The sequence below is a fragment of the Sparus aurata genome, chromosome 21 (assembly GCF_900880675.1).
Source record: "Sparus aurata chromosome 21, fSpaAur1.1, whole genome shotgun sequence".
NCBI lineage: Eukaryota > Metazoa > Chordata > Actinopteri > Spariformes > Sparidae > Sparus > Sparus aurata.
Genome location: NC_044207.1, coordinates 3,602,764 through 3,630,329, shown reverse-complemented (window position 1 = coordinate 3,630,329; position 27,566 = coordinate 3,602,764). Strand labels below are relative to the sequence as shown.

General features: G+C 40.9%; 1 protein-coding gene across 2 annotated transcripts in view; it reads right to left on the bottom strand.

Annotated features, from left to right (window-relative positions):
* The window catches only part of paxip1 (PAX interacting (with transcription-activation domain) protein 1), a 28,230-nt gene extending 5,216 nt beyond the window's left edge, over window positions 1-23,014 (bottom strand). Inside the window, exons 1-19 of one of the 2 annotated variants that reach the window (XM_030403265.1) lie at window positions 22,799-23,014; window positions 19,438-19,572; window positions 15,791-15,834; window positions 15,536-15,605; window positions 13,829-13,939; window positions 13,645-13,720; window positions 12,129-12,659; window positions 10,272-10,384; window positions 9,253-10,093; window positions 7,147-7,241; window positions 4,870-4,965; window positions 4,193-4,330; window positions 3,669-3,790; window positions 2,825-3,009; window positions 2,378-2,421; window positions 1,155-1,222; window positions 920-1,022; window positions 556-724; window positions 131-231 (exon numbers count right to left, since the gene is read on the bottom strand). In XM_030403265.1, the coding sequence (XP_030259125.1) occupies window positions 131-231; window positions 556-724; window positions 920-1,022; window positions 1,155-1,222; window positions 2,378-2,421; window positions 2,825-3,009; window positions 3,669-3,790; window positions 4,193-4,330; window positions 4,870-4,965; window positions 7,147-7,241; window positions 9,253-10,093; window positions 10,272-10,384; window positions 12,129-12,659; window positions 13,645-13,720; window positions 13,829-13,939; window positions 15,536-15,605; window positions 15,791-15,834; window positions 19,438-19,572; window positions 22,799-22,879 (3,123 nt within the window). In that variant the 5' untranslated portion in view covers window positions 22,880-23,014. The remainder of the gene's footprint in view (window positions 1-130; window positions 232-555; window positions 725-919; window positions 1,023-1,154; window positions 1,223-2,377; window positions 2,422-2,824; window positions 3,010-3,668; window positions 3,791-4,192; window positions 4,331-4,869; window positions 4,966-7,146; window positions 7,242-9,252; window positions 10,094-10,271; window positions 10,385-12,128; window positions 12,660-13,644; window positions 13,721-13,828; window positions 13,940-15,535; window positions 15,606-15,790; window positions 15,835-19,437; window positions 19,573-22,798) is intronic. The other variant, XM_030403266.1, reaches the window with a different exon arrangement.
* Window positions 23,015-27,566: the final 4,552 nt, after the last annotated feature.

Genomic DNA, 27,566 nt, shown 5'->3' with positions numbered 1-27,566 from the left:
CAGCACTGGGAACGATCTATTCCCAAAATTCATAAAGTGGTCTAAGAATGACAACAATTCCTGCCTGAGCCCGTCTTCCCATCAGGTTAATGCTGCTAAAGTCCTGGTTTCAGAGTGGAGCTTATTTTACCTTGAAGAGTGGCACACTGTTGGCTCGCTTTAATGACTCCTCCAGACTGAAGCCAAACAACACCTCTGCCTCTGCATCCCTCAGAGTGTAACCCTGCTCATCTGCAACACACACGTACACATATGCACACATGCTCACATTAGTTACCACTAATAAAGTACAATATATAGAGCATTTTCTAATTTTACTTTGTAATTTCACACTGGATCAATGAACTCTTAACTAATTATGTTAGGTACAATCTGAATGGTCACTACTACTGCTCTACAAAAAATAACTGGTACTCGAATAAGAGGAACAATAAAACACAGGGTAAGCAGGAAGAGGAGGACTTAAAAAGGAAAACTGAAGCCAAAGGTAAAGATACAGATAAGGGTTTTCTTGCAGTTTCAGCCCTTACATAAAGCACACAAACATACACATACCCACAAACTTCTGGCTCCTCCAGCTTTCCTCCAGCCACTCTGGAGTGACTATGTATTTGACCACAGACATTGCAGTGAGGAACTTGACGGTGCGAGTCACCTTACTGGCTACAAGGTGGGTGGCTTCCTGACTGCTGTCTGCTACTTCACCACCTAAAGCATGTAACCTCTGCCGAGGAGGAGGAGATGAGGACAGGCATCATAAGACAGTGAGAACATTAAACAGCAGAAGACAACAGAGAAGCTAATGTTGACATTTTAGACACAGAAAGTTAGTGACCTTAATTTCATTAGTGAGAGAGAGACATTAGCATTCTGTTTAGTCGTTGTTTAAATGACACACCTTTATGAAGTCTGACTTTACCTTTGTGTACTGCTGTACATGTGAGGGCTCAAAACCTGTGAACATGACTCGAGGGGTGGACTCAGGGGGGAGCTTTTTACTGGGAGACTGGATCTCTTCCACTCTGCACACAAAAGATGTACTTTTATCCACAACATCATCATCAAGTGGTCATTTGGAAAGTTGATGTTTGGTCCAACTCTGCAGTTTCCTGTTGACAACCAGCGGAGCCTGTACCCACATCTGTTGTACTGACCTGGCCTTCTTGTTTGCAGGCTGGTTTGTGGAGTCTGTCATCTTCTGCTTCTGAAGCAGCTGGAGACTCTAAAAGCCACACAAACATACAATCAGATGAGCCAAAACAGCATTCACATGAAAGTAAAGTAGTGCAGCATCATTTAATGCATGTTCACATCACATCTCGTCTCCTTGGGCCATTTTATTTAAACACACTGTCCATTTGGGGACAATCGTAGAGGGTTCCTTTTTTGTTGGTGTAATGGAGGCAAACCAAGTTTCACAGCCTTATTAAGAGCAGTGTTTTCCACATATAAACTTAACTGTGGCAGGCCACCCAGGGCCCACTGCCTATTAACACCTGCCCAAATATATTTGGCAACCCATTATAGCATTTTATCTTATTTTTATCTGTCTGAGAGAACAACACCATCCGCAATCTATTAAGTGGTGGATAACCTGCCCTCAGTGAAGAGTCACCTCCTGTTTACTGTCAATCACACATGCTTTTCACGCAGAGAGACACTCTTTGGTATTACTTCCCTCCTATAAATGCAAAGATTGTGATGCAATCTCTTCTATTTAATGTAGCCCTTCCTTTCCCATTGTTTTGTACAAACTTGTAAGTGCTCCTGGTTGTTGCGATGCTTTCACAACATGCTACCTCCACATGTGGCTAACCTTCTGTTATGACATAGGGATCGCAGTTGAAAGAATCCAAAACAGGAGGTGGTTTTTTTTGAGAAACTACACTGCTGATGACGAAAACAGATCATCGAGACACAGCGGCCAACAGCTCCTCCAAATTATGCTGAAACACACACTGTCTATGGCAGAAATACTGATGTGCTCACACACAGTCAAAGTTGATGGAGAGTGGTTGAGCTTTTGATGTGAAGATTCTGACCACATTATCATCACCATCTTGTTGCTTCTGCCTACGTACACCCTGATATATTTATGTAAATTGGTATAAAAATAAATGTGTCAGAGTTCTCTAATTTGTCTAGCGTGAAGAGGTTTACAAACTTATATTTCATTATGCAACCCTGTATGAAGATAAATTACCTTGTAATTTGTAGGCAAACTTTTAAAGTGATTCTGAAGAAAGATAGTTGATTTTTGAGTCTCATTTTCAGGTCATCAAATATCGACCCATAGGTAGAATAGGTACAATAAAAGAGGAGCTGAATAATGATAAATGTTTTTAACACACCAAATCACAGACATCAACAAACTCACCGCCAAAGCTTCAGGAGATACTTTTATCGGTGTTCTCCAAGCAGCTACAAAGAAAAACAGAAGCCAGTGTAGGACAGTTTCTTATGTATACATACACACACATACATAAAGGCATAAAAAGGCAATTGAAACAGACACAGTGATGTTTAAATTACTTCTGAAATTTATAATTTTGAGCCGAAGGTTGTTTCTCATTCTCCTGTCATGTAAAATTGCACACACATATGCATATTCATACCATATAATACTTTTTGCCAGCATGCATGTGGAATAATCCACAAAAAGTTGTGCAGTTCCAAGAAAGAATTTTGCCTGCCTGCCTCGCTGTATGATATTTAATTTGTTCTGTTATTCTATAACTATTACCAACTGTACGATTATAATTAGGTCAATATCCAACATAAAATAATTGTCTGTTTTACTCATAATATATTACGCTTTACATACCTAGCAGGTTCTGGACCAGCTGTGGGTTTGGCAGAAGTGGTTCAGGGTGTGTGTAGATGGAGTATCTACTGTGCTGAATCTGTCTCAGTGCTTCAAAGTTCCCCAGCAGTATATCACACAGCCACTGGGCATTTACACATGGGATCTTCCATTCCTTGGCCTTTTCATATTTCAGCCCACTGGGTCTAAACAGAGATCAACAAGATGTTTATAGCACCAACACTGTACCCTATCCTGCATAGGCCAATATGACTGTATGGCAGAGCCGATGGTCCAAATCCCAATATTCGATACAGGTGACATACAGTTTAGTTGGCCTCTCAACTTGTTCTGAATGATTCTGATTGATACCAGCTGCTGACTTCTCTGGGCCCATTTTAATAGGACCTGTTTGATACAGCCATTGGACCCAGCCACAAACACTCCAATGGGAAAGTCTAAGGAGCTCAGCATTGATCCGAAAATAACGTAATGGGCTCCATTATTGATTTGAATAAGTATGGAAAGTCACTTTACTTGGAGCCATTTCAAATCAGTTACAGGTCCCAAGATCAACTGTACAAACATCTGTCTGTAAGTATAAAATGCATGGCACAGTTGTGTCAGGGTCAGGATGGTCAAGAGTCAACCAAAAAACACAACTATAGATTTCATTATGTGCTCTTTAGGACTACTTTATCATCGTATGTGAAGATCTACAGTGAGGCCTCACTCATAAAAACAACATTTGTGATGTTAGAAATATCTTGGCTGCCTAATGGTAAGTGTGTATATAGACCGACTATAATCTGGACAGCAGGTAGGTCATCTTGCAAAGTTGTGCTTTTGTGCATGACAATCTTACTCTTTGCAGATGAGGACAGTGTTACTGCGACACAGATATCCAGTGTATCTGGCACCAGCCAGATAAGCCATCAACTTCAGGTCATCCCTGTCAGCATCCACAAAACCTGTTACTGATATTATCTGTGAGGAAAGACAGTGACAGAGAAAATGATTTGGTGAGTGCACAGTCAGCAAACAGAAGCCAAACGATAAAATGTTTTTTTTTTTTTAAATTGACATACAGTGTTATGTTCCCTTCAAATACTACTGTTAGACTTAAACGATTCCAGTAAAACTATGCGGCAAATGACAATTCTAAACATCACAATCTCATGAAGACTGAAATGCTGCAGATTTGAACATTAAAAAAATCACAAACATTTGCAAAATATGGCAATAAGAAAACAAAGACATTTCCTTGATTTAAAAGTAACTGTAGTTCTTTATAGTCAGTGCCTTCATCAAGTACACAAACAGATTTCTAGCTGGTAACCAAATAATTTTTAAATCAAAGTAGCAGTTGTTTGTGGGAATTGGACCTACATGCTGAGAGCAAGGTTTTGCGCCAGGAGGAAAGGCAAAGGGCAAATGCAATGTCCGATGAGGAGGAACCACTCTCTTCCTCTTCAGTACAGTGTTGAGCCAGTGGGCTGTTACACATCGCTTCCCATCTCTGAGTGCCTGGAAGAAGAACCACCAGAAATATCAACAAGAGTGACAAAGATGCCATGGTCTTCGTCAAATTCAATCAGAATTGGTCAATCCAAACTAAATCAAAAAGCAGAGTAGTTTCATATTCATCATGCTGATAGGTCCTCGTGTTCTATAGACACTGATGCAACAATTATAAACTGAAAGTGTGCTCTGTACAGCAGTAGCAGAAGAGTCATAGCTCAGCGTAGCAGGAGTCAGGTTAACTTATAAAGTGACATGAATAAGTGTTGATTGACAAGACGATGGCAGAGGATTTGGTGTGAGAAACAAAGGGGCCTAAGCCTGTATTTTCAGATTTATACCCAATGCTAAAAGGGGAACTGAAAACTTTAATAAGGCAGTCTATAAACTTTGTCTGTATATGCCAGCATCTGCAGGGAACACTGCTAGGTAAGCAGCTCTACAAGAGCTTTCTACAGATTGAATGTGAATGACGATTGTGTGACTTATAAATTGGGTGAAATTGTGTGTGAAAGTGTCTACACTGGAGAATTGCTAACACTTACCTGTACATACATGTTGCTGACTTGACTTTCACACAGCAGGTGTGTGCAACGGCTGGTCAGGGTGGGGTCAACAGACCCTCCACATGCCTGGATGACCTGAGAGAGGAGTTTAGTAAACAAACAATTTCACAGTATCTTTAAAATATGGTCTCCATCTTTGATGCTAAGCATGATTTTAAGGACCTTTTATGTACATGTTAAGTATCAAATAGATGTCAATGACTCAAAAACAGTATGTTACATCCCTCTCTTAGAAAACGTCCAACATAAGCTGGCAGTCATTTATTCCATGGTGGATATAAACATTGATTCACATAAGAATCTTGATTTATATCTATGATTCAGAGTGAGGCCAGCCGTCTTATTTGCAAAGGAAGTTATGGTGAAGCCAACCGTGTTAAATAGTACTACTCATCTTCTTTGTTGGTTTTACTGGCAGACTAAAAACCACAGCGCCATCAACTGTATCGTTGTTGTATCGAGTATATAACATCATGCTATTCACTGATGGATGTGCTGTCTTAAGTGAGTGAGAACAGGATGTGCTGCTTCAAAAAATAGAAGATCAATATTTGGCAGCAAATGTTGATATTGTGGTTGACTGCCACAAATAAATTAATGTGTGGGAAACAGTGAAGTAAATAGATAATGCATGCTGCACGTGTGTGATGAAGTGGGTTGGGCTTTAGGGTCAGTGGTGTGTGTGCTATAAACTTACATCGTTGATTGAAAAAAAAAAAAGTCCGCCCGAGTAGAGCCTATGTATGGGAAACACTGCATCACCTGTCAGTGGTTTTAATGTTGTGGCTGAAAGGTGTATATAATGAATACTTTACAAGTGTGTCCGGCAGCACCACTGTCTGTGTGTTTGAAGATGCTATAGAAGTGACGACAGAACCTTTTGTAAAAAAGCAGCGGTTCTAAAAATTTTTTTTTACTGCTTTAATATGGCAGCATGTTTGATTCCGACCAAAATGGGGAGCCAGCAAATCTTGACAAGGCTGTGTGCAAGGTTTGTCATTGAGGTCACAGCCCCCTGCTGATGTTGCAGAACATGAATCCCATCATATTTTTGTTGAAAATCATAATATCACTATGATATAACAACAATACTCTTTGTTTGTAAAGCATCTTTCATACAAGAAATGCCGCTCACAATACTTTACAACAAATATAATACATGAAGTGAGTGCTTCACAAAAAATGACACCTTTAATTATAAACATAATGTCATGTTAATGTGACATAAGACAGAAAATTACAGTTGAAGTACACTGCAGCAGTGCAAGCACCTTGTGGTAGAACATGGTATAGTAGCAGGGCTGTAAACTAGCAGTCGCCACTCGCCAAATGCGACTAAAATATTCCCCTGGCGACTTAATTTTGGGATACATGCCACGGGGCGGGTAAATGTTTGTCCCGATGGTCGTGCTCTTGCAATAAATTATGCATGATATAGCAAAACATTGTAGTTGCTGTAAAGTAATAAATTATGACGGTAGCAAACGTTAGTGCTAAACCAGTGATTTGTCGCACTGAAGTAGCTCCCCCGACGTCCCCGCTGTAGAAAATAGTTCCCCTCAGAGGCAACGTAGCGTGCGCGTCACCGCTCTTTAAAAGTGGCAGTCCAGCCTTCTGTCTGACACTCTGTCCGATCTTCTGATTATCCAACTCTGCTCCCCAGAAATAAAAGACTTTAATCCGAGCACAGCTGTGATGCTGTGGCACGAGAGCTCAGTTAGAAGCAGGTGGCCTGACTATATGGAGGAGTTCTGATTAGAGATGCATACTGGAGTGGATGGGTCCTATCTGTAGTTCTGATGAGTAATTAATGAGTGTTCCTTTGTCAAAGTTTTGCACTGTTAAATTTTCAATTTGCAATGTTATGAAATTTTATTAATAATATTAAAGCGTATTTCTAAATAATACTTTGGCCTCTTTTCTAAGCATGTATTGCTATATTTATAATACTGTTATCTCCATGAAAAGTACTGAAACAGATGTATATGCAACAAGCCGGTAAAAAATTTACTTGGCCGGTAGATTCTTTCTTCTACCGGTCCCCTTGGCAGGTGAGCCAAAAAGTTAGTTTACAGCCCTGTATAGTAGTGATTGGAAAATCAAATGTGACCTGTAACCAGCTGGTGGTAATACCGTAAACCACAGGAAAATTTAGGGAAGTATTAAATTAGCAGTACTAAAGATTGGATACTGCCCAAGCCTATGCCCTAGTTCCAAAGAAAGACTTTTATCATTTTTTTTTATTGTGTGACGAACCCTCTTCCATGTGGCCAGGAGTTGTTTGTCAGCCATCTGTTCTGGGTAGTCAGAAATAGCAAACCAACAGCCCAGGAGAAAGCCATCCTGTGGAACTGAAAAACAGACCAGAATGAAGTTACACAAACAGATCTGCGCCTGTAACTGAGTTTTTAACCAATGTTTTTAAAAAAAGTAGAAATTAAGGTTCTAAAAACATTATGTGTAACAAAATCTTCTCAGAAAGGTTCAGAGCTCATCATCAAATCCTCATCATCATCACTCACTCTCCACATTATGCTGATTCAACTTAAAGATGCTTTTTTCCCACTCCACTTTTAGTGAACTATGTTCATTGGGGCCAGAATGCTGACATTACTATTTTACCACAGCTATTTTTATTACTATTGTTGTTATTATTACTGTGTTGTTTGATGAACACTTTCATGGCTTTGATATCAGAAGCCATTGACAGGAGGTCTAACAGACAGCATCTCCTTGCCACCTCTCTATGTATCCTCATTTGTCTCTAAGATATTCTGTTGTTTTCTATCGCTATGTTAAAGTGAAACTGTCGCCAAAAAGCAACCAAGGCTTTTATTTGCAATAAAGTATGAGTCAAACCCTTGTGTAAAAGCATATTTACGACGAAAGACTTTAAGATTTACCGTAGTTTTGTTTATGGGCAAGCTAATTAGCATCAAATTCGCTATTTTTAAAACAGTAAGAAGTCTCGACACAACATGAAACTTTGCTCGTAGTATAACCAGGGTCTCTACACATGAACACGAGCATTGAGAACATTGTTTGTGTACACAGAGTTTACTGAAAAGAAGGTTTTTGGACAATTCACGTTAGCAGTAGCACCTCCCGCGCGCCGCCGTCATGGCAGACAAAAAGTGTCGATCCCCGAGTGCGACCCAACAGGCAGGCTTGAGGAGCGGTCCACCATTACTCTCCTGCCTGTCAGGTCACACTCGGGGATTGACACTTTTTGTCTGCCATGACGGCAACGATGGTGAGTAGTTCAAAAACCTTCTTTTTAGTTAACTCTGTGTTTACTAAAAACACAGAGTTTGCCAGTGCCAGTGCCCCATGCACTCCATTGAAAAAGACCTTGCCCGAAAACGTAACTACAGTAAATCTTGAAAGTGCCTCTTTCGTTCTAATTTTGCTTTTACACGAAGGTTTGACTCATATTCAGTCGCAAATAAAGCGCGCTTTTTGGCCAGAGTTTCACTTTAAATCCACTGGCACCCTCTAGCAGAATGTCTCAAGACTGGTCAGTGATGCTCTGACCTAGCATTCAAACATGTCCAACAAGTTTAGTTAAAATCCCGTAGATTACTAAGTGACACTGTCAGTAACACTTGACAATAAGGTTACATTAATGAACATTAATTAATGGGTTGTAAGCATTAACTAGCGGTCAACTAACTCAAGTTAACAAAGTGTCAAGTAATCATTTACTAATGGTCCATCCATCCATCATCTGTAACTGCTTATCCTTTTCGGGGTCACATGGAGCTAGAACCGATCCCAGCTGACGTTAGGCAAGCCGCAGGGTACACCCTGGATAAGTCACCAGGGCCGACATATAGAGAGAAACAACCACTCATGCGCACATTCACACCTACTGACAATTCAGAGTAACAGATTAACCTAACTTCTGAATTTTGGATTGTGGGAGGAAGCCAGCCCTGCCCCAGCCTGGTCTCGAAACTAGGACCTTCTTGCTGTGGGGCAACAGAACTAGCCACTTTGCACATGCTGCCCACTTATTTACCTACTAATGTTGTCCAATATTGATTTAGGTGTTAATTCATGCTTTACTTTACAGTTTATTAATAGCAACAATAACAAATACATATGAATGTACCATAACTTAGCAGAGTAATAAGCATTAACTGGCAGTCAATTCATTGTTAATTAGTGTGTTAAGTATAATTTACTGACATGCTGACGTAATGCATTCTTTTCTGTTGCTGTGTTTGTGTCTTACTGGCAGCTTACCTGCTACCAGACTCATAGTAGCTAATATTTCACTTTGAACCAATTCGTTCGACCAATACAAAACAGTACAGCCTGGAGTGACCATAATTTTATGCCGACTCTGGGTGTACTCACTGTCTTGTCCTGGCTCGTGTCCAAAAAGTTGAGGGATGTGAGGAGGCTGCTGGAGCTGAGGCTGCAGAGTTGTCTGCTGCTGCTGCTGCTGCTGTTGCTGCTGCTGCAGGGCCTGCTGGTTCTGATGCTGCAGAGCCTGCTGTTGATTCTGAAGGTGCTGTTGCTGCTGCTGCTGCTGCATTTGCTGCATGTGTTGCTGTTGTAGGAAATGCTGTTGCTGTTGCTGTTGCTGCTGCTGCTGTTGCTGTAGATGTAACTGCTGTTGATCTTGCTGTTGTTGCTGTTGCTGTAACATCTGCATGCGTTGCTGCTGTTGAAACTGCTGTAGCTGTTGCTGCAACACCTGTTGCTGCTGCAGCTGCTGTAAACCAGGTCGTAGGAGCTGGTGGGGCCGCAGCTGCTGCTGCGAGAAGGCATGCTGCTGCTGTGGCTGCTGCGAAAACATCTGTTGTTGGTGAATTTGCTGCTGCTGTTGCTGCAGAAACTGCTGCTGCTGTTGGGGCAACTGTGGGAAACCGTGTTGTTGTACAGTCTGTGACTGCTGCTGTTGATGTTGTTGCTGTTGCTGTTGGTGATGTAGCTGCATCATCTGATGCTGCTGCTGGAGGTGCATCATGGGGTGCTGTTGTTGCTGTGGTAACTGTTGGTGTTGTTGCTGGCCAGCCTGGTGTGACTGTTGCTGTTGCAATAATTGTTGCTGTTGCTCTGCTGTAATGGGCTGGCCTACCAGTTTGGACTGATTGAACAAAAGAGTGTTGGTACTGTTAGGGGCTTGGGCATTGCTCTGATTGGTCTGCTGCTCCAATGGCTTTGTCTGACTGCCTGTCAGATTCTGGATGATCTGTAATAGAGGAGGACAAAGAAGAAGTTAAAATGTAGAAAAAGTATAAAGTCAGTGTTTTCATCCTGAGGTCATCACTTATTATATTCAGTAATATCAGAAACAACTAGGGAAAAAAAGAGCAGGGGCACCAGTGTTTTGTTATGAATTTGTGAAGAGAACCAGTGGGATTTCATACATGTGCTATGTTGGCAGGTCGATTGGCTGGCTGGATGTCGGAGTTGTTGGTGATGTTACGAAGGGTTCTAGCAGCTTGGCTCCACCCAGTGATGCCCTCTGGAACTGAAACACCTAAAAAGCAGAAAGAGATAAAACTTTCGACAACAGGATACTGCGTTTGCAAATGCCAGCTTGATATGATGAAACTACATATAAAAATGTAAAAAAATATATTGATCTGTTTTTTCATCATAAGGGGTTTATTTCTCTTGTCATCCCGAGAAAACAAGCATTATTATCCCAAAATACAGCAAAATTAGCCTGTTATAACAAGAAAAACAGAAGGTTGTTCCTCGTATTTCTAATTGTGTCTTTCAGAAATCAGCAATGCTATGCCAGCATGCAAAGATGCATCTTAACAACTGTAGCATTTGATGTAAGCTGTACATGTCAGATGTCAGGGTCTCTACACATGAACATGCAATGTCAGATTAATGAGTACCCATTGATCAATTCTTAATAATTAAACCCTGCTGGGCTGTACATACATTATTATACGATTCAAACACCCATCAGTATGGCTAGTTACTTTTTCCTTGTGCCAACAAGAACTCTTCTGGTTGTAGCCTGCTGTACACTAACACATCGTCTTTAAGTTGGTCACTGTATGCAATAGGGATGTAACCATACCACAAACTCACGGTACGATATCATCACAATATATTGTCCATGGTACGTTATCATCAAGATATGACTTGAACAATGTCCTATAACAATAAATGTTACATGTACAGCATTCATTATTTGTTTTCAATGTGTTTTTACTTTTTACTTGAGGTACTTCTGCTTTCCTTCTTTTGTAAAATTATAGTAGCGGCCATGACCTACGCATGTCTAAACAGTAGCCATTGGACTATGTACAATTACAAAACAATACAGCAGCCAGTGGTGTGAAGCAATCCCTCCCTCCTTCTGGTTTTAAAAAACAGCCAGCAACCAAGCTGATGTAGGAGATCCACATTTGTAGTCTCCCCACTGGTAAACACACTGCCTGGCTGTCACAGCTGCAGTGTTTCTGGGCTGGTTAGGCGAATAGTGGGGAAACTACTACTCATAATCTGCAGCTTGCTCCACCTAATGAGCCAAAAGTCACTCTTGCATTGAAAAGCAGCTCCAGAGAATGAGTTAAGAGGTCAGAGTGTTACTACAAGTTAAAGGGATATTCCGGTGTAAATTTAATCCATGTTCTAACAGACCGTGACACCGAGTAGGACCCCCCCTCGAGAGATAAAGTTTGCAGACCGCTAGCTAACGTAGTTTTAGCATCCTCAGAAACGACCGCACAACAACAATACATTGCAGTAAATGGGTCCAAGTATAAACTGCCATCAAAAAGCCACAAATAATGCTCAGAACAGCACCAAACTTCAGCAACATTAGAAACAGGTTCCCAGCACATATTTCGAGGCATCAAACATTTGATATCGTTGCCGTATTTGTCGGAAAAGATAAACAAAACTCACCACCCGAGAAGCCTTCCTTGTTGTGGGGAAGCCCTGTGAGTCGATTACTGAGTGCAGTAGAGTCCCGCAGCTCAATGATGATCATAACTGCGGGACTCTACTGCACTCAGGTAATCGACCCCAGGCCAGGACTCGAACCCAGGGCCGCTGCAGCGAGGACAGAGCCTCTGTACATGGGACGCTCGCTCTACCCACTAAGCTAAACAGCGCCCCAAAATTTCAATTATAAGGTTACAACTCTAATACAATCTGACATACTGTACCTTGTGTAGAAGGGTTTAATGTAGATCTCATGGTGATAAATAGCTATCTTGGAACAAGTGTGCAACCTTTGGAAGAGCTGACATACTGACCTTGCTGTGTGGTGTGAATGATGGCAGCAGCAGCAGCTGCACGAGCCTCTGCAGGCATGGCTCCCCCGCTGCCTGGTACAGGAGGCACAGTGGCACACAGATTAATCAGCCCACTGCCTGTAGATGACACTGGGTCTTTACTACCGGGTGGCCCACCCCGTCGTCTGGCTGTGCCTGTTGGATTAGGAGGAGTTGGAGTTGCAACTTCAGCTGGCGTCCAGTTGAGGTTGGTGCCCTCCTTCTCATTCGAAGAATCATCGTCAGAGTCGTCAAACATAAGCTCACTGTGGCGCTCAGGTTTGCGGGGAGAGATTGGGAAGATGGAGTTCAGTTTTTTTGGTCCTGGTCGTCTGTGAGGGCTTGACTCCTCACCAGATGAGCCACCACTGGACAGCCGGGATTGCCGGGGGCTGTAGCTTCCATCTGAATGGGAGCGCTGGTCATATGACTCTGCTTCACTTTCCTCGTCTTCCTCACGCTCCACACATGTAAGTCTTGGGTGATAGGTTGCCTCATCTTTCCTACTTTTGTCTGCAAAGGATAGCAAGGGTCAATAAGTCACAGTTGTCGACATTTAATTTTTTTTATGGATGAATTAATTACGAATGCGTTAAAAAATAACTTGCAAACTTAATTGTGCTCTATGACGCCCCTTGACCATACTTCATTGAACACGTTCCCTTCACATTCAACAACAGCTTTACAAACATGATGGAGGCAGATGACCAATACTGCTGAGCATACTTAATAGAAAAGTCCTAATCCAGCCAGTGCTTCAAACTGTCTTAAATTTCTTTCTCAAATAGTATCATCACTACCAGACTGCCATTTCATTATGATAAACATAATTAGGATGGATAGCAACTTGCTCCTGCAGACGTGCTTGCAATCACCCGAGGTTAGCAACTGATGAAGTTTAATTTGCTCTGCAGGTAAAGGTGTGCAATGTCCTTTCAAGCAGCTCCGAAGGTGGGATGGAATGGTCACATTCAAAGAGCCACAAAGTGATGCTGTGTCTGCCAATGCAGACAATTGCTGACACAACCACTGAACTGAACCAGTACTGCCAAAACAAGTGCTCGTCCAACTACACTGACCCCATGAACTTGAAGAAAACTTGCAAATTTTATCATTCAGGGATATTTTTGTAAGAGCATACACATTCATGCAAACTCTGTGCCATCATAAATGTTATTTTAAACTGCACATTCATGTCTTCATTCTGACCAAGTAGGCATGACCATTCCATAATTAAAATATAGAATGAGCTGCAGCTGCAGCTGTCTTGTAAAAAAATTACACTCATGATGGCATTACTGACATTCAGTTATGCACAGAAATTATCAAGACATTTTCAAGATAATTGCCAATATGGCTGAGTTTAGTGGAATGAACATTTCCCCTGATGTAGCACAACAGTTTGTTGTCATACTGACCAAAACTTGCGTAATAGCGAATGCAAACTAAAAAGTAAATCTAATGCATAAATGACCAGGATCGGCAGCTCTAACATTACCTCTGACAGAATCGGTTATCCAGTCCAGGGTGACAATCTTGATACCAGGGTGTTTCAGGGCACACTCAAACTTAGCCTGGAGGGGGGGAAAGTGCAACCAAAAATACATGGTATGATTGGAAGTGACCAAATTCATGCATTAACATGCTGATAAATTGGGGAAATTCACTGAACATTCACTTACCCCCTTTGGTTCCTTCACCACTAAGTGGGTAACCTTCTTGTTGAGGTTAAGCTGGCATTCCCCTCCATAAAAGGTTATGTAGGCCCATAGCGCACTGAGATCGTCTGGAAGCTGTGCACCAACACACAATGTGATGATCAGTCGATTATAAAACAATAGTGACAAAGACATGTTTTTAGTATTGTTAGCTCATTCATGTAGAATTTTTTTAACATTTTAAGCTTCAAAGACTTCTCCAAAACCACATAGTGCCTATTTAAGTTGTGAAAATACACTTAAATGTTTCATTGTGTGTGTTCCCCTTCAGCCAGGCCGGTCGGAGTCGCTGTGCCACCATTCTTACTGCTTATCTAATGAAGAAATACCAGCTGGGCTTTACTGAAGCTTACAACAGACTGAAGAGTGTCAAACAACTTTAATCCTTATTGAAGTTCCGTTGTAGTTTGTAACCTAGACAGGACAACAAATATTGATGTTTTGCCATGAAACAAGAAGTTGCTGCAACTCCACTGTGCTAGCCAAATATGCACCATATTTCACACATTTGGTAAGACTCCCCGTCACATGCCAATATTCTGTTACAATCATAGCACCCCTATTGGGGGGGGGGGGGGTGACGACTTTTCTTTAAAGAGATGTACTCCCAATTACGGCTAGATTCCATAAGATACGTGTCCAGGCAAGCTCCGCCCTGTCACAGCAGTGGTAGTCTATGTGTTTACTTCCACTTGTTCCGCTGTGTTGCCTATCTGCTCCATCCCAGATATGCAGGACCAGAGCACGACGCAGCAATTGAGCTGAATTCTGCACAAAGCAGACCGGAAGTCACACACCGAAACAACAACATCACATTCTGTTAATTTTCCAAATAAAATCCTCTTTTTTGACAGCAGAACAAAACTCTCAAGAAAGAGACAAATACAAGCCTTCTTCTAATCCATCTGTTGGGAACACTTGTCATTGTTGTGTTAATAACACATACTGATAAACGCCGTCGTGCGTGATTATGTAATTATTGCGGGAACTCCTCGGTCCAGCACCTCCAGCTGTCTGGCAGTGCTGCACCGTGCCGGAGCCAAAACACAATGGAAATGCATTTAGTGGAATCTTAGAGTTAGCCGGATGACCTGATATGCCTTGAACATGGAGAAAAAACGTTCCACCTTGATGATGCTTTATTGAGGAGATTGTATTTTTTGACATAGAGACCAAGGCTATAACTTTATTGTACGTGGTCCAATAGCCCCAAAACGTCACATGTTGAGAACACTCCTTGTCTGAAGATATCAACATGCCAATATTCAGTAACAGTCATAGTGCTGCTTAGTGGCAAAAGAAAAAGACATGTTTCGATACTTAGTAGCAGGTTTTTTTAACACCCGTTGTTTTAGCGCCCAGCTTACTTGGATAGAGATAGAATGATTTCATCTTACAGCTCTTCTAGACTTTCCAATTTTACTGGACTGAATGGCTCAAATTCTGATAGTGAAACGAGTGATTCCACGGGGGGCTGGGATACTCAAAACATGCATCCACCGTTTTACAGTAGCCTTTTTTTGTAAGTTCATGCTTGAAATATTAAAATTGAAAACTGAATACCTACCCAACAAAAGAATATCTGAATAGCCAAATATTTGGGTCCAGCCTTTGATATATCACTCAATAATAAATAATAAAGCCAAGTCTCACACAGACAAACTTACTTACACTTACCCTGGGAAGACAAGCAGTCACGCCAAAGAATATCTGTCCTGATTCTGGGGAGAAACCAGTTACTCTGCAGTGTTCATGATTATGGAAAAACAAGGTTTTAAACAAATTTAACCTTTGAACCAACAGATCCCCTACAACACCCTTCTGAAATTTCTATAATTCTAAACATTAATAGTATAATATTTAAACAATGTTCTATTTTCAATGACATCAATTTAAGGTTCTTTGGACTTGATGGTGGAAGGATACGGTAACAGGTCTCCACATCTGACCGAGAGGATCACCCAGGATGGCTGGAAAACATTAACAGAACAATAGGTTAATGACAGATCCTGCTTCTCTTGTGCATGGCTTTGAATTATTGACCAACCGATTATTGGCTGATCTGAGACGTAGCATTTTTTTAGATTATCAGAATCTGTACTTCTTTTGTCTCATTCCTGGTATTTACAATTACATAATACTATAGGTCTTTTACTTTTAACAGTTTTATTTGTCTGCATCTGCATAGTAAGTAGTTAAAGGGATATTCCGGTGTAAGTTTAATCCATGGTCTAACACACCGTGAAACTGTGTTAGACTCCCTCTCGAGAGATCAAGTTAGCAGACCGCTAGCTAACGTAGTTTTAGCATCCTCAGAAACGACCGCACGACAACAATACATTGCAGCAAATGGGTCCAAATAGAAAACCGCCATCAAAAAGCCACAAATAATGCTCAGAACAGCACCAAACTTCAGCAACATTAGAAATAGGGTCCCAGCACATATTTGAGGCATCAAACATTTGATATCGTCGCCGGATTTGTCGGAAAAAATAAACAAATCTCACCTCTCCAGCTGCAGGCTGGTTGTGGGAAAGCCCTGCGAGTCGATTACAGAGTGCAGTAGAGTTCCGCAGCTCAGTGATGATCATTACTGCAGGACTCCACTGCACTCAGTAATCGACTCACAGGGCTTCCCCACAACAAGGAAGGCTTCTCAGGTGGTGAGTTTTGTTTATCTTTTCCGACAAATCCGGCAATGATGTCAAATGTTTGATGCCTCGAAATATGTGCTGGGACCCATTTCTAATGTTGCTGAAGTTTGGTGCTGTTCTGAGCATTATTTGTGGCTTTTTGATGGCGGTTTTATATTTGGACCCATTTACTGCAGTGTATTGTTGTCATGTGGTCGTTTCTGAGGATGCTAAAACTACGTTAGCTAGCGGTCTGCAAACTTGATCTCTCGAGAGGGAGTCTAACACAGTTTCACGGTGCGTTAGACCATGGATTAAACTTACACCGGAATATCCCTTTAATAAAGTTAAAGTCCGTGTAAAGCATATTCAGCCATTTTCTTCTAAACACATTAAAAAGGTCATAAATGTATTTCCTTAAAACATGTTAAAAGCAATTCAACCATTTAGAATTTAATTTTGGAGCTAGGCTCACAAACTGTGTTTCAACATTTCTGTGTTCAGGATTTAATGGGCGGGTCAGAAATCGGAAGCAGTATAAATACATTCAGCACATTAGCTTCGGTGGTTTTTCCGCTCGCTCTCGAGTCTTGGATAGCATCTCTATATAGTTTATAGTCTAATAGTTTGCAGCTAGCTAACCAGTCAACCAGTCAGCTAAACAGTCATGTCTCCTCCACATCGCTCCTGCATCTTTCCTGGATGCCACAGTGTGCAGGGTAACGGTGCTGTCAGCTTATTTAAGTTTCCTATGGACGACAATGTAAGGAAACGGTGGATCAATTTTGTCAAGACGAGCTACTGTGGAGAGTTAAAAATCCCCACCAACACCTGTCTCTGCAGTGTCCACTTTACCGCCGATAGTTACAGCAACTGTCACCAGGTAAAGTCTGGATATCTGAAGAGTCCGTTGATGCTGGTCAGTGGGGCCGAACTGACCCTCTCGTCACCGGCTTGCATCCTCCCGTCCCACCGACAGCGCGTGCTCTCATCTCCGCCGCCGGCATTATGTGCCCGCCTGCGACCGTCCCGCCGACAACAGGTCTATCATCTGGCATTACGTGCCCGCCAGAGGGTGTAAGTAGAGTTTAGATTCTCTGCCCGAGCCCGACCCTGACCCGACCGGGACTGCGAACCACGGGCCGGGCTGATATTTCCCGTCAATATCCTCGAGCCGGGTCGTGCCGGCCCTTGATCAAGCATTTGTGTGTATGTGTGTTTTTTTTAATAACTCAAATAATGACTGTATTTCCAGCTACAAAAGGCATCTCTCTCCTCCCTCCATGTTGTTTGTGCTGCAGCGTGGTTTTACACGTGAGTGAGTGTCCTCGTGCTGAAAAAGTGACTTCTCGCACACGTGACGTCACTCCACGAGACGCAAGAAGAAAGCAAAAATGTATATTTTTACCAAGGAAAATGACAAAAATAATAGTAACGCATTGTGATTTGAATAAGTAACTTTAATCTGATTAGTGGTTTGGAAATATTACTGCGTTAGATTACTCCTCACTGAAAAAAGTGGTCAGAATAGAGTAAGGCGTTACCGGCATCACTGCACGGGCTCGGGCTTGATTTTCTTTGGGCCAGATCTAAGCTCTAAGTGCAAGTGTGTGCTTATGTTATAAATATTGTACATTTGGGCAATTAAATGCATTTTGCATTTTAAATGCACAATGATAATCTACAGGTAATATTTTATGTGCACCAATATGGCTATGACAAGGAATTATATGTAGACTGGGGTTTTACGTTTGTGTGTAATGTAAAACATGGACTGTGAGGAACGAGGCTGAGCACTATCAGTGTCTGACTCAGAGTCAGTTTCTGGCTCTGATGGCTCAAACAGGTTGGGCTGGGTCCTCCGATGATGCTGTTAGCTTCCATTGTTACTGTAGGTTAGGTCCTTGTACAGTACATGGAGGAGGCTCCCCTCCTGCGCATGGGCGTGGTTCCAGCGCCTCTAACTGACACGCCCCCAGCGTTTCACAGCAGAGAAAAGTGCTTGTTTTTCCATGATTTTGAGACCTTATTTTATATACTTGGCAATTTTTTTAATCTTTCAAATTTGGCTCAGTGGTCAATGACACATCTGTCATTTCTGTGGTGTGACAAACTCATAACACAAATTTATTTCTGCTTTACACGGACTTTAAGTACAATAAATGCTAAGTCCAAGTATAAAGTAATGAAAAAACATTTTGAACAGTAAGATTTTCACTTCTACTGCAAATGTATATGGGTTCCAAATATTGGTTATCAGTCTCTGTTAGGCCTGACAATATGGCTGAAAAGTCTATCCCAATAGTGAAGTTTCACACCGATCGATACAATCAGCACTCATTTTCTAACCTCATACTATTCTGTCACATGGTGATGGTACAACTGAACTTGAATATAACTAATAATCTCCAATCATGCAAAGTTCACTGTTGCTAAGGCATTGAGAGATGTCACTGAGTTCTAAATCATGTCCAGCATTTTTCTCCTCTCACCATTAGCCATTAGCTCCAACTGAAAATGGCTAACATTATTGGTAACTGTTGTGAGGCAGAAGTCACGCTCAGCATGGGTCTTGTTCAGTGCGTGCTTCCCAGCAAGTTCAAAAAATTAGACATATCCATTTTATTAAAGTACTCGGAGAGATTATTTTTCACTCTCAGATGATCTCCCTCCAACATCCAATCCAAACATCCTCCAGAAGTAACAGTAGCCTAATGTCATCCTTCAATTCAAAGCATGGGAGCAACGTCGCCCAAACATACTAGAGCAGAGTTTTATCTTTGGGAAAATTCCTCCTGAATTCAGTACCAATTGTAACCTTAATAGGTTGAATGATTTTATAAAAAAATAAATAATAAAACTGCCTATTAACTACAGAAAGTTTAATTAAAAATGACACAATGCCTAACCTTGGTAAACATAGTGGGGCTTAATCCTTACCTTGACAACAGGGAGGTCAAAGACCTCTCTTGATTCGCCCACCTCAGGGTTGTCCCCATCCTCTGCAATGATGTGAGTGGCCAGAGCATTGTAAGACACCTCCTTCCCTTTCCCTGCTTTCAGCAACTGCACCACCTGGAATATCAGCAGAGGTTTCCATCAAATCCTACTTCAAACAAGACTACAGTTTTTGGACTGACTTATACAATGACAACGCCTGTGAACATTGGCCAAACATCATCCAATATTAAATGAAGAAACAGCACGCAAGCATGAATGTGAAAGCATCAAAAACACTTCTAGTTGTTACTTTGGTAGCAGTTGTTTGAGATAAATCAACTACACAGTTCAGAGCAATATCTGAAACTAAACAGGGTTAGAAAGAACCCATCGGGTTAGGGTTTACTGGGTGAGAAAGCAGGGTTTCCCCAAGAAAAGTTATTCAAAGAAGGTGTGAGTTGACACAGCAAACATTAAAGTTTTGCTTCAGACACAGCAAAAAGAGAGCGGCAACTCTGTGTTCCTCTCTACATTTGACACAGCAGTGTTGTGTCGAGGTAGGATGTGTTTAGGCTGATATCACAAATAAAGCATTTTGCATCATTTCAGTTAAACATATACATTATATATATATATATATATATATATATATATATATATATATATATATATATAGATATAGATATAGATATAGATATAGAGATAGATAGATAGATAGATAGATAGATAGATAGATAGATAGATAGAGCAGGGCTACCTAGCACAAAGGTGGAACCTGGCTCAATATTGCCACAATTCAATAAAACATTTGGCAATGCAGATTTTGTTTTTCCAATTCAAATTAATTGTTTTCCAGCTACTCCTAAGGGAAATTCTTGTTTCAGAAGATTTTAAAAAATACAGTAACAACTGAATAAGATAAATACATTAATAAATAAATACAAAAGTGTAAAAGGAGTAAAGGCTAACATCTGTGCTAAACAGAATAACAATAAGTGGTTGTAGGGCTCCGTGCTCCACTCTGGTTGCTGTTCCTGAGGTATAGTGTTGAATAAAGCCCAGAAAATGTTTTGCCAAATATTTACCTTTGGGATATTAACCGTAATGACTTCATAATTCCATCCTATTAGAGCCTATTATATTGTTAATGCTATTAAACAATGAAAAAGTAAAGAATTAACAACATTTCAAGTAATACTGCATTTTCTTTGGCAGGTCCTCCATCTACACACAACATTTAATCATATAATGCATTTTAAGGAAACAATACTTGATTTCATCATACACATTGATAGATAGATAGAATTACTTTAATGATCCCAGACAGGGAAATTATTGAGGTTGATAATTTTTTTTTTTTTTAGTGGGTGTAAGCGAGACTGTATTAGAAGTAATATGCCTACAACAATAAATCTAAATCTGCAATGTAAGCCACCGAGGGCCAGATGTGTACCCACAAAACCCATGTGTACAAATGTACCGCCACATTGGTATTATGGCACCAGTTGGTATTAATAAAGGAAAAATGTGTGGCAAGAATGTACCTCACATACTTCAGACCAGGCATACACACGTTTCCAGAGCAATGTTTCTTGCTGCATTTGAAATTATGAGGTTTATATGTAATCAAAGAGCTGGTCAATGGGACTGAGCCCAAGAAAGATTTCCCTAAATTTACAATAGTGTTATGTATATGTAAATGTCACTCAATGGTCACATTTACAAAAGGAATTTTGAAATCTTTAGGAGCAATACAACTTTTTATTTACATCTGAGCCATCATCTCCCGAAACGTCCCCAGCCTAAATCATGCAGTTAGCAGTACTAAGGGTGACAATTTTAACAAAAACAAAAAGCGTCACCTTTTTATACATGGATTTGGTATATTCAAACAACCTGAACCTATAGAAAATCACTCAATTACAGATTATGGAATTGATGATATTGTTATTGCAAGGAGTTTAAACTTCAGCTATATTCCAAAATGCTGTCAGCCACTATACTGAGGACTCCGCCCATGCTCCCTGCTCGGATCTGGTTACTTTGTTCTCTATCTGGAAAAAATTCATCGATTTGTGACGTATTGACCCTCTTAAAAGGTCGAGTACAGAAACACTCAGCTTGAATGATAACTGTCAGTGAAGTCAGCTAAACCACTTTGAACTAAACTTTTTTTTCCAAAGGAGCACATGTGCTCCAAAGTGCACAAACGATTTGCGTGATTAAGGTCTGGTACTGAAACATCACAGTTAGATGTATTTATGCAAGTTAGACTGCGTGCAGGAGTTTGCTTGCAACCACTGATGACTTCTATTGCCATCAATTGTGATGGACGATTTATAGGAACAATATGCAGGACCTGATGCACACGTTTCCTTTCTCCAAGTGCTCTGATATTTTCACAGCACAGATGACAAGCAAAGCAATTAATACAAAATGACTTGGATATTTCACACAACCAGAAAATGATATAATTCATTAATATCTCAAACGGAGTTCCCTCAGAATCCAAAATAAGATTTGGGTTGGCCTATATTCAAAGTTTACAAATTTGGTGAAGACACTACAGCAACTACTATAATGTGTGGTCTCATGCTTATTCAACATAGCATAAACTCGCAGTGTTGTATCACTTCGCATCAAAATGCTGTTGCCTTTCACGTGAGCTACTTAGTGGAACACAACAACTGAAAGGTCGCATCTGCGTATAAACACGGTAAAAGAGGTTGGACAAGGGACCCACTATTTGGCAGGAAGTACAGCGCTATGCCACAGGTCTCCAGTACCAGCTAGTGGAATAGCAGGGATACATGCGCAGTAAGGGGCGCCCAATTGAGCAAGATGTTGAGTTGATGCTAAATAACACCGTGCACAATCCATTTCAAGTCCCTATATCATTACACGCCAGATCAGCGCAGTATCAGTACGGGGGCTGTGAAGCGGTAGTGGTTTCGAAAACGCAGGCTAACAAACGCTCGCTTTATTGTTAGTTTAAAAGGACAGTGACAGATAAACCGGAGGCTATACGCTAGCAGCTAAGCATCTGTGAAACTACGAAACTCATAGCTAATGCTTAGAGGCTGCATTGGAAGTGTAGGACTAAGTAACCTTAGTTTATGCAAAATACTGTGTCATGTCGAGTATCATCAACACAATCCGAAACATAACTTTACAAAGCATAACGTAAGGATCGACAAAACACTGACCCAATAGCAAGCTCAATGTTTTTCATGTAGCATGTCAGTCAGTCAGTTAGCTAGCTGGTTAGCTTCTCCTGCAGCACCAGCAGTTAGATTGAATGATGCTAGTAAGCTATAATGCTACCAATCCTGCTACAAGAAGCTAACGTCCGGAGCCTCACCTTTTGGTCAATGTCCCCTACCACGTAGAATTTGACGTCTTTGAAAAGTTCTTCGGAAACCTTGTTTTCTTCTTCAGACATGACTGTCCATTAATGTCATCAGAGTATATATTTTAAAACCAGTAAAAGGGTGAAGGAGTGAACTGTCTCTCTTACAGCAGCTGGTTTGGAACGTACAGTAAACCGGGGACAGCCGAGCGCCAAATCGCCGAGCGCGCCTTGGACTGCAGCATTCTGAAATACTGAGAGGGGGGGCTGTAAAATATTTATAGTTTTGCATTCATCTACTTTGTCTGTTTTAAAATCTGTTTAATGCCATATATCACCTTAAACACGTCTGTATAAAGATGATTTAATGGCAATTAATTATCCGAGATATTCGTAAGTACGGAACTTAATAATATTTGTATGCCCCCCTGTAATATGAAAATTTATGTTTTTATCTAAACGTGTAACCTAGATAATCTCAACCAGACAGTGTGGGGAAGGCTTTCAGTATACTGTTTGATTCACAATTTAACTTAAACAAAAAAGTGAACTTATAAAAAGATACACGCTTGCCGTATCTTATAATGATATATTATAGAAATAGGTCTGGTACACCTAACATTAAGAAAGCGGCAACAAATGTCAGAATAAGGTTTTATGATTGTTATTATTATTATTATTATTTCTTACTTGAACTCATAGGGCCGATATCGTCACTAAGAAGCAGGGTTGAGAACCTAGAGCTAGTTCAAACATAGCGAATCTTGCTATTGATTAGAGATCTTTTGTCCACTTCTCCCAATGGAAACTGATTATAAGGTTTGGTACAGTGCAGGGGTCTGCAGAATGTCTTTTGGACAGTCATTCCTTCCAAGATTCAAGAAACTTTATTGTCATTGTACTACTGCTCAAGAAAACAATATGACAAAATTGAGATTACACTCCCTGACATTAAAACAATATTAAAAGAATGATATTAAAACAAATTAAAAATATAAAACAATATGTTACTACTCTGAGAATGTAAGACAGTAGTTAGAATACTTTAAATTTGTTGGTTAGAATGGAACAAAATAATACATATTAGACAATGATATGTTACCTGCCATATTGAATACACATCTTCAAAATAACAAACAACATTATGAGAATGTATTCTCCTAATCCTAACCCCAGGAAACATACTGGAAAATTATAGGGTTAATGATGGACATTCTTAGTCAGGTCTTGTCCCGAGGACATTCTGCTGTGGTTTGGTTTTTGGCACAATAAATAATGAAAAAATCCAGAAATTGATTGAGAGCAAATTGTTAAAAGAGTACAACCATGGCAGATGAACATGCACAATACAGAAAAACAGCAATGCTGATTACTAGCAGTGCCTGGTATGATAGGAGGGGAGTAGTAGGTCTGCAATCAGGTCCATTACCATTATTTTTGTAACCAACATGATCTTTCTCACTTTACCATAAACATCTCCACCACCAGCAGCCTATTTTTGTCACAACCACCATCAGGAAGTTTCTGCTTTTCTTCTGAAGTATGTGTAATTTAGTTTTTACAAGATGTCGTGTCTTCTACAATTCTTTCCTGCAGTAGTTAAATTCATCATTTAATAGTAGATGACAGGCCAACTGTCAATCACATACACAGGTAGGTATGCACGCAGAATAGACACACAAACACTATAAAGTGAAATGCAGATGGTAGATGCTTTGATCCTAAAAGACCTTAACACACTAAGATAGATATGTGATCTTTATTATTACACACATTGTTCTTCCTTTTTAAAACCTGGCTTCTACATTACCCACAATGCAACATTCTCACTGAGAGACATCATGCTTTGTACTACTTTTTTAACTTACAGTATGCAGTAGTACTCCCTAAGACCTTTTAACACTCTTTAATGTGTAAAATTGGCGAGGTAACCTTTTATAATGTAGATGGTTGCCACTTGACCTTGCAGGCAGCTTGAGATGGACAGCAGTAGGGTTAATGATCCTGTCCACGTCAAACAGACCAACAAGCCACAGAACCAGCTTGCGTGACTCGGAGGGAGGTCATGGGAGGAAGGCCAAACATTTTGTCCTGGTTGATATTGGGAGCCTGGAAACCGGTGAGGGTCCGCCAAATGCTGTCTTCGCTGGGAGGAACGGTTGAGGGCATCATGGGTAGCCTTCCAAATCTCTTTACAATGGGTGACATGAGCTTGGACGGAGAAGATGTGGTTGAAAGCCATAGGCAGCCATGACATGTGTCATTCCTGGAGCTGGTGAGGGAGTTATGAGAATACTCTACCCAAGAAAAGAGGACCAGGAAGTGGGATGATGGGCTGTGATGCAGCGGAGGGCAGTCTCCAGGTCTTGGTTGGCTCTTTCTGTCTGTCCATTTGAATGAAGATGGTGACCAGTTTGGTGCCATATAGGCAAGATTTTAGCAAGCGCCCCCTTGCATTGCGGTCAATTTCACAATTCATTTTCATACAGCCACACAGAAACTGCATGTTTTTAGGATTTTATTTCCTGTAAGTCAAAAATATCACACCAAATAAAAACAGAAGAAAGAAACAAGTGATAAATTAAAATACAATATAAATAAGGCATTGCAGAAACGTAATCAAGAATATTCTATTTACATTAGATCCTTCAGATCGGATCGGGATCGTCATTTTTCCACTGATCGGGGATCGGCAATTCTGAACGTGGACCCAATGCCGAGTTTTTGTTTGTTTAGTTTTTTTTAACGTCAGAGCACAATTTGTGGCAGAACGCAGACGTGCAGGTAACTCTGAAAAACCTGATGATAAGTGTCTGCAGTGTGGAAATTAATTAGAAAGCTAAAGCTGTCCAGCAGCGACATGTAGGCTAACATCTGCAATACGACCGTTTAGCGAGGGGGTAACCAAACAGCTACATTTAATACTACACATTTTGGTACGATAAAATATTACAGAGAAGGTAATTAAATGAATCGCTCTGGATAACCAGCTCATCTCCGTGGTAGAGGATCAGGGTTTTCTCCATCATCTGAAGTTTTTGAATCCCCGGTATGCCCTACCATCTCCACATTACATTACATTACATTAGCCTCTTTCACAAGCCTCTTTCACACTGCCGTTTGCATGCGGGGATCCTGCGCCAATTCTCCGCACCCTCCTCTGTTTGAAAGTTTCAGATGTGGAGAGGGGGGAAATTTGGCTCCGGCGCTGATCCGCCTCTGGAGGTAGTATCAGGCCGCATTATTGGTGAGCCGTCCCAGTGTGAACGGATAATCCGGAGGCGCGGAGCGAGGGCGTGTCGGTCTGACAGTCTGATAACTACACAGGTCCTTCACTCAACTAAATACAGAGAAATGTCCCACAGAGCAACGTTACAGGACCGAACAACAGTAACGTATTAACTGTAACTGTCTTTGGTAACTTATATGAGGAAAACAAATACCACAGCTATAGGTGGAGAAGCGTCTGTCCTCCCGCCTGTCCTCCCGACTCTTCCTCACATTTCTGCGTCTGTCACCGGCAAAAAACTTGAACTCACCAAGTGTTTGTGACGAAAATAAATCACCGCGACCGTCAGCTCTCCGGACCGAGACTTCAGGGAACTTTCCCCCAGAAAACCGTTAAAAAAATAAAAATAAAAAAAATTGTAAAACATTTTTAAACTTAATCATCCTGGTCCGCTGGTGCTGAATGTGGCCGTGCTGCTTCCTGGTCCGCAGCTCCAAAATATTTCAGAATTGCTCCTGCAAAGACAAAACTAAACAGGTTAGCAAGCAAAATAGATCCTAAGCAGATATTCATACTATTTAATTGAGTTATGTTATGCATTAATGCAGAAATTCATTATCTGTTTTTATATTAAACATTGCAATATACAGCACAGTGTCCCTTTAAAGCATACACCCAATTTCAGAGTTGTCACTTTTAAGCAGTTTTCAACACATTGTACTTCTTAGAGAGTTATACAATGAAGATAGCCTAAATGACTGATGAGCACTATATGATACTGAAGGAATATCTGTGAGTATATTTCACAGGGTATTACAAAGTGGACTACTTGTGCCTATATGGTCCTAAGCTATATTCTGTGGGCAGAACTAACAGTCATATAGTATAGTTTACTTTAAATGTACTTTTATTTGTGTTATGATGATTCTTTTGAATAAAACAAAGTAGATAAAACAGTAGATACATAGTCTATACACCAGCCGACGTTGATGTTCGTCAGAGGTCAGACGATGTCTTTCACCTGCATAGATTCCTCCAGGACAGCAGGAGGAGTTCTGGGGACCCAGGAGGGATAAGGAGGAATCTGAGGTGCTGGCAAAGAGTGGGAGATCTGACTCGGGGTGTTTGTAGCTTGTCTACGACTGGTGGATGCTCTTGACCTTTATCTTTCTCTAAATCGGTTGTCCAATTGTATGACCAGGGTAATTAGTTCTTCTAAGCAGGCTAGCTCATCCCGTAGGCTGTCAGATAACCCCCTCTTAAAAAAACTTATGAATGCTGGCTCGTTCTACCCACTCTCAGATGCTAGGATATGGAAGTCAATGGAGTAAGCTGCCGCTGACCTGGAGCCCTGGCGAAAGGACCGCTAGCTGCTCCTGACCCATGTACAGGATGACACCCTCAGCATCTCTTTAACAAAAGTAGCATGTGAATCAAAAGTATCTGCCAGAGAGGAGGAGGAGGTGAGATAGCTCATGGTGGCACTGTGATTAGTATGAAGAGTGGAGCTCAGGGGGACTCAGTGCAAGGCTGTTGGCTGCAGAGGTGCTG